Genomic DNA, 16,161 nt, shown 5'->3' on the forward strand with positions numbered 1-16,161 from the left:
GAAAGCACATTGTGTGGAGGACAGAAATAATCTGCAACGGTATGCAGACAGGCTAATTGAGTGGACCAATTGAGTGTAATGTGGGAAAGTGTGAGGTTATCCACTTTGGTAGAAAAAATAAAAATACAATTTATTATTTAAATGGAGAGATATTACAAAATGCTGCAGTACAGAGGGACCTGGAGGTCCTTGTGCATGAAACACAAAAAGTCAGGCACAGGAAATAATTATGAAGGCAAAGAAATGTTGGCCTTTATTGCAAGGAGGATGGAGTATAAAGGCAGGGAAGTCCTGCTATGATTGAACAGAGTATTGGTGAGACCACACCTGGAGTACTGCGTACAATTTTGATCTCCTTATTTAAGGAGTGATATACTTGCATTGGAGACAGTTCAGAGAATCTTCACTAGTTTAATTTCTGAGATGAAGGAGTTGACTTCGGAAGATTGGCTGAGCCTGTACTCATTGGAGTTTAGAAGTATGAGAGAAGATCTTATTGAATCATATGATACTGAGGCGGCTCAACAAGGTAGATGTAGAGAGGATGTTTCCACTCGTGGGGAATCTGGAACTAGGGGGCAGAGTTTAAAATAACAGGTAGCCGATTTAGAACTGAGATGAAGAGAATTTTCTTCTCTTGGAGTGTCGTAAAACTTTGGAGTTTCCTACCCCAGAGAGCTGTGGAGCCAGGGTCATTGAAAATATTTAAAGTGGAGATAGCCAGACTTTAGAGCGATAATGGACTGAAGGGCTATGGTGATCAGTAGGGAAGTGGAGCTAAGCCAAGATCAGATCAGCTATGATCTTATTATACGGCAGAACAGGTTCGAGTGGACAATGGCCTACCCCTGCTCCTATTTCTTATGTTTTTTAAAGGATGAATTATGGATGCAAACACAATCAGCATTATTTTTTTATCTGACCCTTTTCCCGTTGATTATTTTGTCAAATATCCCGAATATTAAACTCCAGTCCAGTTATAGGGGTAATCAGTATCAGCAGAATGAAAGCCCAACTGTCAGAATGGACACGATTCAGTCTGGAACAACAGCGAATCCAAACCCTGGAGTCACTTGTGAACTCGCTGGTGTGTCAGCAGGTTGGATGATGTAGTGAATCCATTCCCACACTCAGAGCAGATGAACGGCCTCTCCCTGGTGTGAACTTGCTGGTGTATCAGCAGGTGGGATGACCGAGTGAATCCCTTCCCACACTCAGAACAGATGAACGGCCTCTCTCCAGTGTGAACTCGCTGGTGCATCAGCAGGTGTGATGACCGAGTGAATCCCTTCCCACACTCGAAGCAGGTGAACGGCCTCTCCCCAGTGTGAACTCGCTGGTGTGTTAGCAGGTGGGATGACCGAGTGAATGCTTTGCCACAGTCAGAGCAGGTGAACGGCCTCTCCCCAGTGTGAACTCGCTGATGTCTCAGCAGGTGGGATGATGTAGTGAATCCCTCCCCACACTCAGAGCAGCTGAATGGCCTCTCCCCAGTATGAACTCGCTGGTGAATTAGAAGATGGGATGACTGAGTGAATCCCTGCCCACATTCAGAGCAGGTGAATGGCTTCTCCCCTGTGTGAACTCGCTGGTGTTTCAACAGGTTGGAATGGGCAATGAATCCTTTCCCACACTTGGAGCAGGTGAATGGTCGCTCCCCAGTGTGAACTCGCTGGTGTTTCAACAGGTTGGAATGGGCAGTGAATCCCTTCCCACAATCAGAGCAGGTGAACGGCCTCTCTCCAGTGTGGCAGCGCCGATGAACTTCCAGATTAGATGGGTAATTGAATCCCTTCCCACAGTCCTCACATTCCCACGGTTTCTCTGTGGTGGGGGTGTCCTTGTGTCTCTCCAGGTTGGACGATCAGTTGAAGCCTGGTACACACAGATCACCTTTACGGGTTCTCCCCGCTGTTAATGGTGTGATGTTTTGTCAGTCTGTGTAACTGGTTAAAGCTCTTTCCACAGTCAGTGCACTGGAACACTCTCACTCGGGTGTGTGTGTCTCGTGCTTTTCCAGTATCACTGATGTTTGAAACCTGTTCCCACAGACAGAACAGACAAACTTTTCTCCTTCCACATTGAAACGCCGATGATACTCAGGTCCTGAGGAATCGAGTGATTCCGTCAGATCTTGATGTGATGTTTGGTTTGAGTTCCCCGCCTGCAAATCCTGCCCCTCGAATAACCTGGAAAAGGAGTTTACAAAAATCATTACTGCAAGAAGAGGACAGAAATTCAGAACAGACAATTCTAGATTCTAGAGAACATTCTTTCCTCTCTTATTCCAGAAAGCAGAAAATCCCCACTCCATACTCTTCCTCATTCCTGTCCTGAAATTCAGCTTGTCCTCTGCTCCCAATTTTCATCACCATCTCTGGCTGGGTTCAGTTCTACACTCATTGGTTCCCCTCCCCTAAAGGTGCTGACTCTGGCTGGGTTCAGTTCTGCACTCACTGGTTCCCCTCCCCTGAAGGTGCTGACTCTGGCTGGGTTCAGTTCTACACTCACTGGTTCCCCTCCCCTGAAGGTGCTGACTCTGGCTGGGTTCAGTTCTACACTCACTGGTTCCCCTCCCCTGAAGGTACTGACTCTGGCTGGGTTCAGTTCTACACCAACTGGTTCCCCTCCCCTGAAGGTGCTGACTCTGGCTGGGTTCAGTTCTACACTCACTGGTTCCCCTCTCCTGAAGGTGCTGACTCTGGCTGGGTTCAGTTCTACACTCACTGGTTCCCCTCTCCTGAAGGTGCTGACTCTGGCTGGGTTCAGTTCTACACTCACTGATTCCCCTCCCCTGAAGGTACTGACTCTGGCTGGGTACAGTTCTACACTCACTGGTTCCCCTCCCCTGAAGGTACTGACTCTGGCTGGCTTCAGTTCTCCACTCACTGGTTCCCCTCCCCTGAAGGTACTGACTCTGGCTGGGTACAGTTCTACACTCACTGGTTCCCCTCACCTGAATGTGCTGACTCTGGCTGGGTACAGTTCTACACTCATTGGTTCCCCTCCCCTGAAGGTGCTGACTCTGGCTGGGTTCAGTTCTACATTCACTGGATCCCCTCCCCTAAAGGTGCTGACTCTGGCTGGGTTAATAGAAACACAGAAAATAGGTGCAGGAGTAGGCCATTCGGCCCTTCGAGCTTGCACCACCATTCAATAAGATCATGCTGATTATTCACCTCAGTATCCATTTCCTGCTTTCTCTCCATACCACTTGATCCCTTTAGCCATAAGGGCCATATCCTACTCCCTCTTGAATATATCTAATGACCTGGCATCAACAACTCTCTGCAGAAGAGAATGCCACAGGTTCACAACTCTGAGTGAAGAAGTTTCTCCTCAACTAATTGCTAAATGGCCTACCCCTTATCCTTAGACTGTGTCCCCTGGTTCTGGAACTCCCAAATATCGGGAACATTCTTCCCGCATCTAACCTGTACAGTCGTGTCAGAATGTTATTTGTTTCTATGAGATCCCCTCTCATTCTTCTAAACTCCAGTGAATACAGGCCCAGTTGATCCAAACTCTCCTCATATGTCAGTCCTGCCATCCCTGGCATCAGTCTAGTGAACCTTCGCTGCATTCCCTCAATAGCAAGAATGTCCTTCCTCAGATTATGAGACCAAAACTGAACACAATATTCCAGGTGAGGCCTCAGCAAGACTCTGTACAACTGCAGTAAGACCTCCCTGGTCCTATACTCAAATCCCCTAGCTATGAAGGCCAACATGCCTTTTGCCTTCTTCACCAGCTGTGCCAAACTGTATGCCAATCTTCAATGCCTGATGTACCATGCCACCCAGATCTCGTTGCACCTCCACTTTTCCTAATTTGCCGCCGTTCAGTTAATATTCCGCCTTCATGTTTTTGCCACCGAATTGGATAAGCTCACATTTAACCACATTATACAGCATCTGCCATGCACTTGCCCATTCACCTAACCTGTCCAAGTCAACCTGCAGCCTCTTCGCATCCTCCTCACAGCTCACACCACCACCCAGCTTTAGTGCCATCTGCAAATTTGGAGATATTACTCTCGATTCCTTCCTCTTAATCATTGATGTATATTGTAAATAGCTGGGTTCCCTGCACTGAGCCCTGCGGCACCTAACTAGTCTCTGCCTGCCATTCTGAAATGACCCATTTATCCTGACTCTCTGCTTCCTGTCTAAAAACCAGTTCTCTATCCACGTCAAACCATTACCCCCAATACCATGTTCTACACTCACTGGTCCGGTGATATTGTTTCTGTCACTTAATGGGAAAATGGGGCAGTTTCAAATTGCTTGGTTAGGGTAGACTAGATACTTTATGAATCACTCTCTGGTACTGTGTGTCAGTGTGTGATCGACAGGTGTGTATAGGACAGATACTGTCACTCACTCTCTGGTACTGTGTGTCAATGTGTGATTGACAGGTGTGTATAGGACAGATACTGTCACTCACTCTCTGGTACTGTGTATCAGCGTGTGATTGCCAGATGTGTATAGGACAGACACTATCACTCACTTTCTGGTACTGTGTGTCAGGGTGTGATTGACAGGTGTGTATAGGACAGACACTGTTACTCACTCTCTGGTACTGTGTGTCAGTGTGTGATTGACAGGTGTGTATAGGACAGACACTGTCACTCACTTTCTGGTACTGTGTGTCAGTGTGTAATTGACAGGTGTAAAAAGGACAGACACTGTCACTCAATCTCTGCTCCTGTGTGTCAGTGTGAGATTGACAAGTGTGTATAGGACAGACACTGTCATTCACTCTCTGCTCCTGTGTGTCAGTGTGTGATTGACAGATGTGTATAGGACAGACACTGCCACTCATTCTCTGCTCCTGTGTGTCAGTGTGAGATTGACAGGTGTGGAAAGGACAGACACTATCACTCACTTTCTGGTACTGTGTGTCAGTGTGTGATTGACAGGTGTGTACAGGACAGACACTGTCACTCACTCTCTGGTACTGTGTGTCAGTGTGTGATTGACTGTTGTGTACAACAAATAGCTGCCACTCATTCTCTGCTCCTGTGTGTCAGTGTGAGATTGACAGGTGTGTATAGGACAGACACTGTCACTCACTCTCTGCTCCTGTGTGCCAGTCTGGGATTGACAGTTGTGTACAACAAATAGCTGCCACTCACTCTCTGGTCATACATATCAGTTTAGGTATTGTTGTTGACTATAGAATAGATTGTGTACCTGTCACTCTCTGTTACTGTGTGGCAGTGTTTGATTGTCAGCGGAATACAAAATGCAGATACTTTAACTCCCATTCTGTAATACAGATTGACCAAACTGATAAATATATTATTTTTCCAAAAACGACCGATATTTTACTCTCTGCAAAAATGCGTCAGTGTGGGATAGAGGGAGAATATACGAAAGACCCTGTCACTCACTCTCTGGTACTGTGTGTCAGTGTGTGATTGACAGGTGTGTATAGGACAGACACTGCCACTCACTCTCTGGTACTGTGTGTCAGTGTGAGATTGACTGCTGAACATGGGATAGACGCTGTACATTTCATTCTGTGACATTGCTATCAGTTTGGGATAGAAACATAGAAACATAGAAACATAGAAAATAGATGCAGGTGTAAGCCATTTGGCCCTTCTAGCCTGCACCGCAATTCAATGGGTTCATGGCTGAACATGCAACTTCAGTACCCCATTCCTGCTTTCTCGCCGTACCCCTTGATCCCCCTAATAGGAAGGACTACATCTAACTCCTTTTTGAATGTATTTAGTGAATTGGCCTCAACTACTTTCTGTGGTAGAGAATTCCACAGGTTCACCACTCTCTGGGTGAAGAAGTTTCTCCTCATCTCGGTCCTAAATGGCTAACCCCTTATCCTTAGACTGTGACCCCTGGTTCTGGACTTCCCCAACATTGGGAACATTCTTCCTGCATCTAACCTGTCTAAACCTGTCAGAATTATAAATGTTTCTATGAGATCCCCTCTCATTCGTCTGAACTCCAGTGAATACAAGCCCAGTTGATCCAGTCTTTCTTGTGATGTCAGTCCTGCCATCCCGGGAATCAGTTTTGTGAACCTTCGCTGCACTCCCTCAATAGCAAGAATGTCCTTTCTCAAGTTAGGAGACCTAAACTGTACACAATACTCCACGTGTGGCCTCACCAAGGCTCTGTACAACTGTAGTAAAACCTCCCTGCCCCTGTACATAAAATCCCCTCGCTATGAAGGCCAACTTGCCATTTGCTTTCTTAACCGCCTGCAATACCTGCATGCCAACCTTCAATGACTGATGTACCATGACACCCAGGTCTCATTGCACCTCCCCTTTTCTGACTCTGTCACCATTCAGATATCTTGGTTGACATAGGACAGGTATTGCATCTCTCAATCTCTGGTACAGTGAGGCAGAGTTGGATTGCCAGTTGAGTTTTTTTTTTACAGATACTGCTCCTGTTTTTCGCTCATTCCACGTGACAAATTCTGATGACAGCTCAGTGTTGGAGAGATACTGCCTCTCTCATTCTCTAACACTATGTGACAGGTGAGTGTTGGATAGATACTGCCTCTCTCATTCTCTGACACGATGTGACAGGTCAGTGTTGGAGAGATACTGCCTCTCTCATTCTCTGACACTATGTGACAAGTGAGTGTTGGATAGATACTGCCTCTCTCATTCTCTGACACTATGTGACAGGTGAGTGTTGGATAGATACTGCCTCTCTCATTCTCTGACACTATGTGACAGTTGAGTGTTTGATAGATACTGCCTCTCTCATTCCCTGACACTAAGTGACAGGTAAGTGTTGGATAGATACTGCCTCTCTCATTCTCTGACACTATGTGACAGGCGAGTGTTGGAGAGATACTGCCTCTCTCATTCTCTGACACTATGTGACAGGTGAGTGTTGGATAGATACTGCCTCTCTCATTCTCTGAGACAGTGTAACAGGTAAGTGTTGGATAGATACTGCCTCTCTCATTCTCTGTCACTATGTGACAGGTGAGTGTTGGATAGATACTGCCTCTCTCATTCTCTGACACTATGTGACAGGTGAATGTTGGATAGATACTGCCTCTCTCATTCTCTGACACGATGTGACAGGTGAGTGTTGGATAGATACTGCCTCTCTCATTCTCTGACACTATGTGACAGGTGAGTGTTGGATAGATACTGCCTCTCTCATTCTCTGATAATATGAGACAGGTGAGTGTTGGATAGATACTGCCTCTCTCATTCTCTGATATTATGAGACAGGTGAGTGTTGGATAGATACTGCCTCACTCATTCTCTGACACTATGTGACAGGTGAGTGTTGGATAGATACTGCAACTCTCATTCTCTGATATTATGAGACAGGTAAGTTTTGGATAGATACTGCCTCTCTCATTCTCTGATACTATGTGAAAGATGAGTGTTGGATAGATACTGCCTCTGTCATTCTCTGACACTTTGTGACAGGTGAGTTTTGGATAGATACAGCCTCTCTCATTCTCTGACACTATGTGACAGGTAAGTGTTGGATTTATACTGCCTCTGTCATTCTCTGACACTATGTGACAGGTGACTGTAGGATAGCTACTGCCTCTCCCATTCTCTGACACTATGTGACAGGTTAGTGTTGGACAGACACTGCCTCTCTCATTCTCTGACACTATGTGACAGGTGAGTGTTGGATAGATACTGTCTCTCCCATTCTCTGACACTATGTGACAGGTGAGTTTTGCATAGAGACTGTCTGTCATTCTTTCACACAATGTGACAGGTGAGTGTTGTATAGATTAGTGCATCTCTCATTCATTGACACCATCCCACAGGTGAGTGTTGGATAGATACTGTCTCTCTCATTCTCTGACACTATGTGACAGGTGAGTTTTGCATAGAGACTGTCTCTGTCATTCTTTCACAAAATGTGACATGTGAGTGTTGGATAGATTAGTGCATCACTCTTTCTCTGTCAATATGTGACAGGTAAGTGTTGGAGAGGTACTGCCTCTCTCATTCTCTGACACTATGTGACAGGTGACTGTAGGATAGATACTGCCTCTCTCATTCTTTCAAACTTTGTGACAGCTAAGTTTTGGATAGATACTGCCTCTCTCATTCTCTGATACCATGTGACAGATGAGTGATGGATAGATACTGCCTCTCTCATTCGCTGATACAGTGTGACAGGTGAGTGGAGGGTAGATACTGCCTCTCACATTCTCTGACACTGTGTGACAGGTGAGTGTTGGATAGATACTGCCTCTCTCATTCTATGACACTATGTGACAGGTAAGTGTTGGATAGACACTGCCTCTGTCATTCTCTGACACTTTGTGACAGGTGAGTGTTGGATAGATACAGCCTCTCTCATTCTCTGACACTCTGCGACAGGTAAGTGTTGGATAGATACTGCCTCTGTCATTCTCTGATACTATGTGACAGGTGAGTGTTGGATAGATACTGCCTCTCTCATTCTCTGTGACTATGTGACAGGTGAGTGTTGGATAGATACTGTCTCTCTCATTCTCTGACACTATGTGACAGGTGAGTGTTGGATAGATTAGTGCATCGCTCATTCTCTGACACTATCTCACAGGTAAGTGTTGGATGGATACTGCCTCTCACATTCTCTGACACTATGTGACAGGTGACTGATGGATAGATACAGCCTCTGCCATTCTCTGACACTATGTGACAGGTGAGTGTTGGATAGATACTGCCTCTCTCATTCTCTGACACGAAGTGACAGGCAAGTGTTGGATAGATACTGCCTCTCTCATTCTCTGACACGAAGTGACAGGTAAGTGTTGGATAGTAACTGCCTCCCTCATTCTCTGATACTGTGACACGTGTGTGTTGGATAGATACTGCCTCTTTCATTCTCTGACACTATTTGACAGGTGATTGTTGGATAGATACTGCCTCTCACATTCTCTGACACTGTGTGACAGGTGAGTGTTGGATAGATACTGTCTCTCTCATTCTCTGACACTATGTAACAGGTGAGTGTTGGATAGATACTGTCTCTTTCATTCTCTGAAATTTTGTGACAGGTGAGTGTTGGACAGTTACTGCCTCCCTCATTCTCTGATACTGTGACACGTGTGTGTTGGATAGATACTGCTTCTTTCATTCTCTGATATTATGAGACAAGTGAGTGTTGGATAGATACTGCCTCTCTCATTCTCTGATATTATGAGACAGGTGAGTGTAGGATAGATACTGCTTCTCTCATTCTCTGACACTATGTGACAGGTGAGTGTTGGATAGATGCTGCCTCTCCCTTCTCTGACACTATGTGACAGGTGAGTGTTGGATAGATACTGTCTCTCTCATTCTCTGACACTATGTGACAGGTGAGTTTTGCATAGATACTGTCTCTGTCATTCTTTCACACCATGTGACAGGTGAGTGTTGGATAGATTGGTGCATCTCTCATTCACTGACACCATCCCACAGGTCAGTGTTGGATAGATACTGCCTCTGTCATTCTTTCACACAATGTGACATGTGAGTGTTGGATAGATTAGTGCATCACTCTTTCTCTGACAATATGTGACAGGTAAGTTTTGGAGAGGTACTGCCTCTCTCATTCTCTTGCACGAAGTGACAGGTGAGTGTTGTATAGATTCTGCCTCTCATTCTCTGACACTATGAGACAAGGGAGTGTTGGATAGATACTGTCTCTGTCATTCTTTCACACTATGTGACAGGTGAATGTTGGATAGATTAGTGCATCTCTCATTCTCTGACATCATCGCACAGGTAAGTGTTGGATAGATACTGCCACTCTCATTCTCTGATACTATGTGACAGGTAAGTGTTGGATAGATACTGCCTCTCTCATTCTCTGATACTATGTGACAGGTGAGTGTTGGACAGATTCTGCCTCTCTCATTCTCTGACACTAAGTGACAGGTAAGTGTTGGATAGATACGGCCTCTCTCATTCTCTGACACTATGTGACAGGCGAGTGTTGGAGAGATACTGCCTCTCTCATTCTCTGACACTATGTGACAGGTGAGTGTTGGATAGATACTGCCTCTCTCATTCTCTGAGACAGTGTAACAGGTAAGTGTTGGATAGATACTGCCTCTCTCATTCTCTGACACTATGTGACAGGTGAGTGTTGGATAGATACTGCCTCTCTCATTCTCTGACACTATGTGACAGGTGAGTGTTGGATAGATACTGCCTCTCTCATTCTCTGACACTATGTGACAGGTGAGTGTTGGATAGATACTGCCTCTCTCATTCTCTGACACTATGTGACAGGTGAGTGTTGGATAGATACTGCCTCTCTCATTCTCTGATAATATGAGACAGATGAGTGTTGGATAGATACTGCCTCTCTCATTCTCTGACACTATGTGACAGGTGAGTGTTGGATAGATACTGCCTCTCTCATTCTCTGACACTATGTGACAGGTGAGTGTTGGATAGATACTGTCTCTCTCATTCTCTGACACTATGTGACAGGTGAGTTTTGCATAGATACTGTCTCTGTCATTCTTTCACACTATGTGACAGGTGAGTGTTGGATAGATTGGTGCATCTCTCATTCACTGACACCATCCCACAGGTCAGTGTTGGATAGATACTGCCTCTGTCATTCTTTCACACAATGTGACATGTGAGTGTTGGATAGATTAGTGCATCACTCTTTCTCTGACAATATGTGACAGGTAAGTGTTGGAGAGGTACTGCCTCTCTCATTCTCTTGCACGTAGTGACAGGTGAGTGTTGTATAGATTCTGCCTCTCATTATATGACACTATGAGACAAGTGAGTGTTGGATAGATACTGTCTCTGTCATTCTTTCACACTATGTGACAGGTGAATGTTGGATAGATTAGTGCATCTCTCATTCTCTGACATCATCGCACAGGTAAGTGTTGGATAGATACTGCCACTCTCATTCTCTGATACTATGTGACAGGTAAGTGTTGGATAGATACTGCCTCTCTCATTCTCTGATACTATGTGACAGGTGAGTGTTGGACAGATTCTGCCTCTCTCATTCTCTGACACTAAGTGACAGGTAAGTGTTGGATAGATACTGCCTCTCTCATTCTCTGACACTATGTGACAGGCGAGTGTTGGAGAGATACTGCCTCTCTCATTCTCTGACACTATGTGACAGGTGAGTGTTGGATAGATACTGCCTCTCTCATTCTCTGACACTATGTGACAGGTGAGTGTTGGATAGATACTGCCTCTCTCATTCTCTGACACTATGTGACAGGTGAGTGTTGGATAGATACTGCCTCTCTCATTCTCTGACACTATGTGACAGGTGAGTGTTGGATAGATACTGCCTCTCTCATTCTCTGATAATATGAGACAGGTGAGTGTTGGATAGATACTGCCTCTCTCATTCTCTGATATTATGAGACAGGTGAGTGTTGGATAGATACTGCCTCTCTCATTCTCTGACACTATGTGACAGGTGAGTGTTGGATAGATACTGCCTCTCTCATTCTCTGATATTATGAGACAGGTAAGTTTTGGATAGATACTGCCTCTCTCATTCTCTGATACTATGTGAAAGATGAGTGTTGGATAGATACTGCCTCTGTCATTCTCTGACACTTTGTGACAGGTGAGTGTTGGATAGATACAGCCTCTCTCATTCTCTGACACTATGTGACAGGTAAGTGTTGGATTTATAGTGCCTCTGTCATTCTCTGACACTATGTGACAGGTGACTGTTGGATAGCTGCTGCCTCTCCCATTCTCTGACACTATGTGACAGGTTAGTGTTGGACAGATACTGCCTCTCTCATTCTCTGACACTATGTGACAGGTGAGTGTTGGATAGATACTGTCTCTCCCATTCTCTGACACTATGTGACAGGTGAGTTTTGCATAGAGACTGTCTCTGTCATTCTTTCACACTATGTGACAGGTGAGTGTTGGATAGATTAGTGCATCTCTCATTCATTGACACCATCCCACAGGTGAGTGTTGGATAGATACTGTCTCTCTCATTCTCTGACACTATGTGACAGGTGAGTTTTGCATAGAGACTGTCTCTGTCATTCTTTCACAAAATGTGACATGTGAGTGTTGGATAGATTAGTGCATCACTCTTTCTCTGTCAATATGTGACAGGTAAGTGTTGGAGAGGTACTGCCTCTCTCATTCTCTGACACTATGTTACAGGTGACTGTAGGATAGATACTGCCTCTCTCATTCTTTCAAACTTCGTGACAGCTAAGTTTTGGATAGATACTGCCTCTCTCATTCTCTGATACCATGTGACAGATGAGTGATGGATAGATACTGCCTCTCTCATTCGCTGATACAGTGTGACAGGTGAGTGGAGGGTAGATACTGCCTCTCACATTCTCTGACACTGTGTGACAGGTGAGTGTTGGATAGATACTGCCTCTCCCATTCTATGACACTATGTGACAGGTGAGTGTTGGATAGATACTGCCTCTGTCATTCTCTGACACTTTGTGACAGGTGAGTGTTGGATAGATATAGCCTCTCTCATTCTCTGACACTCTGCGACAGGTAAGTGTTGGATAGATACTGCCTCTGTCATTCTCTGATACTATGTGACAGGTGAGTGTTGGATAGATACTGCCTCTCTCATTCTCTGTGACTATGTGACAGGTGAGTGTTGGATAGATACTGTCTCTCTCATTCTCTGACACTATGTGACAGGTGAGTGTTGGATAGATTAGTGCATCGCTCATTCTCTGACACTATCTCACAGGTAAGTGTTGGATGGATACTGCCTCTCACATTCTCTGACACTATGTGACAGGTGACTGATGGATAGATACAGCCTCTGCCATTCTCTGACACTATGTGACAGGTGAGTGTTGGATAGATACTGCCTCTCTCATTCTCTGACACGAAGTGACAGGCAAGTGTTGGATAGATACTGCCTCTCTCATTCTCTGACACGAAGTGACAGGTAAGTGTTGGATAGTAACTGCCTCCCTCATTCTCTGATACTGTGACACGTGTGTGTTGGATAGATACTGCCTCTTTCATTCTCTGTCACTATGTGACAGGTGATTGTTGGATAGATACTGCCTCTCACATTCTCTGACACTGTGTGACAGGTGAGTGTTGGATAGATACTGTCTCTCTCATTCTCTGACACTATGTAACAGGTGAGTGTTGGATAGATACTGTCTCTTTCATTCTCTGAAACTTTGTGACAGGTGAGTGTTGGACAGTTACTGCCTCCCTCATTCTCTGATACTGTGACACGTGTGTGTTGGATAGATACTGCCTCTTTCATTCTCTGATATTATGAGACAAGTGAGTGTTGGATAGATACTGCCTCTCTCATTCTCTGATATTATGAGACAGGTGAGTGTAGGATAGATACTGCTTCTCTCATTCTCTGACACTATGTGACAGGTGAGTGTTGGATAGATACTGCCTCTCCCTTCTCTGACACTATGTGACAGGTGTGTGTTGGATAGATACTGTCTCTCTCATTCTCTGACACGATGTGACAGGTGAGTTTTGCATAGATACTGTCTCTGTCATTCTTTCACACGATGTGACAGGTGAGTGTTGGATAGATTGGTGCATCTCTCATTCACTGACACCATCCCACAGGTCAGTGTTGGATAGATACTGCCTCTGTCATTCTTTCACACAATGTGACATGTGAGTGTTGGATAGATTAGTGCATCACTCTTTCTCTGACAATATGTGACAGGTAAGTGTTGGAGAGGTACTGCCTCTCTCATTCTCTTGCACGAAGTGACAGGCGAGTGTTGTATAGCTTCTGCCTCTCATTATATGACACTATGAGACAAGTGAGTGTTGGATAGATACTGTCTCTGTCATTCTTTCACACTATGTGACAGGTGAATGTTGGATAGATTAGTGCATCTCTCATTCTCTGACATCATCGCACAGGTAAGTGTTGGATAGATACTGCCACTCTCATTCTCTGATACTATGTGACAGGTAAGTGTTGGATAGATACTGCATCTCTCATTCTCTGATACTATGTGACAGGTGAGTGTTGGATAGATTCTGCCTCTCTCATTCTCTGACACTATGTGATAGGTGAGTGTTGGATAGATACTGCCTCTCTCATTCTCTGACACTATGTGGCAGGTGACTGTAGGATAGATACTGCCTCTCTCATTCTTTCACACTTTGTGACAGCAAAGTTTTGGATAGATACTGCCTCTCTCATTCTCTGATACCATGTGACAGATGAGTTATGGATAGATACTGCCTCTCTCATTCTCTGATACAGTGTGACAGGTGAGTGGAGGGTAGATACTGCCTCTCTCATTCTCTGATACTATGTAACAGGTAAGTTTTGGATAGATACTGCCTCTCTCATTCTCTGATACTATGTGACAGGTAAGTGTTGGATAGATACTGCCTCTCTCATTCTCTGACACTATGTGACAGGTGAGTGTTGGAGAGATACTGCCTCTCTCATTTTCTGACACTATGTGACAGGTGAGTGTTGGATAGATACTGCCTCTCTCATTCTCTGAGACAGTGTGACAGGTGAGTGTTGGATAGATACTGCCTCTCTCATTCTCTGATATTATGAGACAGGTGACTGTAGGATAGCTACTGCCTCTCCCATTCTCTGACACTATGTGACAGGTGAGTGTTGGACAGATACTGCCTCTCTCATTCTCTGACACTATGTGACAGGTGAGTGTTGGATAGATATTGCCTCTCCCATTCTCTGACACTATGTGACAGGTGAGTGTTGCATAGAGACTGTCTCTGTCATTCTTTCAAACTATGTGACAGGTGAGTGTTGGATAGATTAGTGCATCTCTCATTCACTGACACCATCCCACAGGTCAGTGTTGGATAGATACTGCCTCTGTCATTCTTTCACACAATGTGACATGTGAGTGTTGGATAGATGAGTGCATCACTCTTTCTCTGACAATATGTGACAGGTAAGTATTGGTGAGGTACTGCCTCTCTCATTCTCTGACACTATATGACAGGTGAGTGTTGGAGAGATACTGCCTCTCTCATTTTCTGACACTATGTGACAGGTGAGTGTTGGATAGATACTGCCTCTCCCATTCTCTGACACTATGTGACAGGTGAGTGTTGCATAGAGACTGTCTCTGTCATTCTTTCACACTATGTGACAGGTGAGTGTTGGATAGATTAGTGCATCTCTCATTCACTGACACCATCCCACAGGTCAGTGTTGGATAGATACTGCCTCTGTCATTCTTTCACACAATGTGACATGTGAGTGTTTGATAGATGAGTGCATCACTCTTTCTCTGACAATATGTGACAGGTAAGTATTGGTGAGGTACTGCCTCCCTCATTCTCTGACACTATGTGACAGGTGAGTGTTGGAGAGATACTGCCTCTCTCATTTTCTGACACTATGTGACAGGTGAGTGTTGGATAGATACTGCCTCTCTCATTCTCTGAGACAGTGTGACAGGTGAGTGTTGGATAGATACTGCCTCTCTCTTTCTCTGATATTATGAAACAGGTGACTGTAGGATAGCTACTGCCTCTCCCATTCTCTGACACTATGTGACAGGTGAGTGTTGGACAGATACTGCCTCTCTCATTCTCTGAAACTATGTGACAGGTGAGTGTTGGATAGATACTGCCTCTCCCATTCTCTGACACTATGTGACAGGTGAGTGTTGCATAGAGACTGTCTCTGTCATTCTTTCACACTATGTGACAGGTGAGTGTTGGATAGATTAGTGCATCTCTCATTCACTGACACCATCCCACAGGTCAGTGTTGGATAGATACTGCCTCTGTCATTCTTTCACACAATGTGACATGTGAGTGTTGGATAGATGAGTGCATCACTCTTTCTCTGACACTATGTGTCAGGTGAGTTTTGGATAGATACTGCCTCTCTCACTCTCTGAGACAGTGTGACAGGTGAGTGTTGGATAGATACTGCCTCTCTCATTCTCTGATATTATGAGACAGGTGACTGCAGGATAGCTACTGCCTCTCCCATTCTCTGACACTATGTGACAGGTGAGTGTTGGACAGATACTGCCTCTCTCATTCTCTGACACTATGTGACAGGTGAGTGTTGGATAGATATTGCCTCTCTCATTCTCTGAGACAGTGTGACAGGTGAGTGTTGGATAGATACTGCCTCTCTCATTCTCTGATATTATGAGACAGGTGACTGTAGGATAGCTACTGCCTCTCCCATTCTCTGACACTATGTGACAGGTGAG

At 45.0% G+C, this 16,161-nt stretch overlaps 1 protein-coding gene across 1 annotated transcript in view; it reads right to left on the reverse strand.

Annotated features, from left to right (window-relative positions):
• Positions 1–938: 938 nt before the first annotated feature.
• The window catches only part of LOC139256326 (zinc finger protein 239-like), a 101,163-nt gene continuing 85,940 nt past the window's right edge, over positions 939–16,161 (reverse strand). Inside the window, exon 2 of the mRNA XM_070874200.1 lies at positions 939–1,849. Within this exon, the coding sequence (XP_070730301.1) occupies positions 1,070–1,849 (780 nt within the window). The 3' untranslated portion in view covers positions 939–1,069. The remainder of the gene's footprint in view (positions 1,850–16,161) is intronic.

Source organism: Pristiophorus japonicus, unplaced genomic scaffold (genome assembly GCF_044704955.1).
Source record: "Pristiophorus japonicus isolate sPriJap1 unplaced genomic scaffold, sPriJap1.hap1 HAP1_SCAFFOLD_71, whole genome shotgun sequence".
NCBI classification, from domain to species: domain Eukaryota; kingdom Metazoa; phylum Chordata; class Chondrichthyes; family Pristiophoridae; genus Pristiophorus; species Pristiophorus japonicus.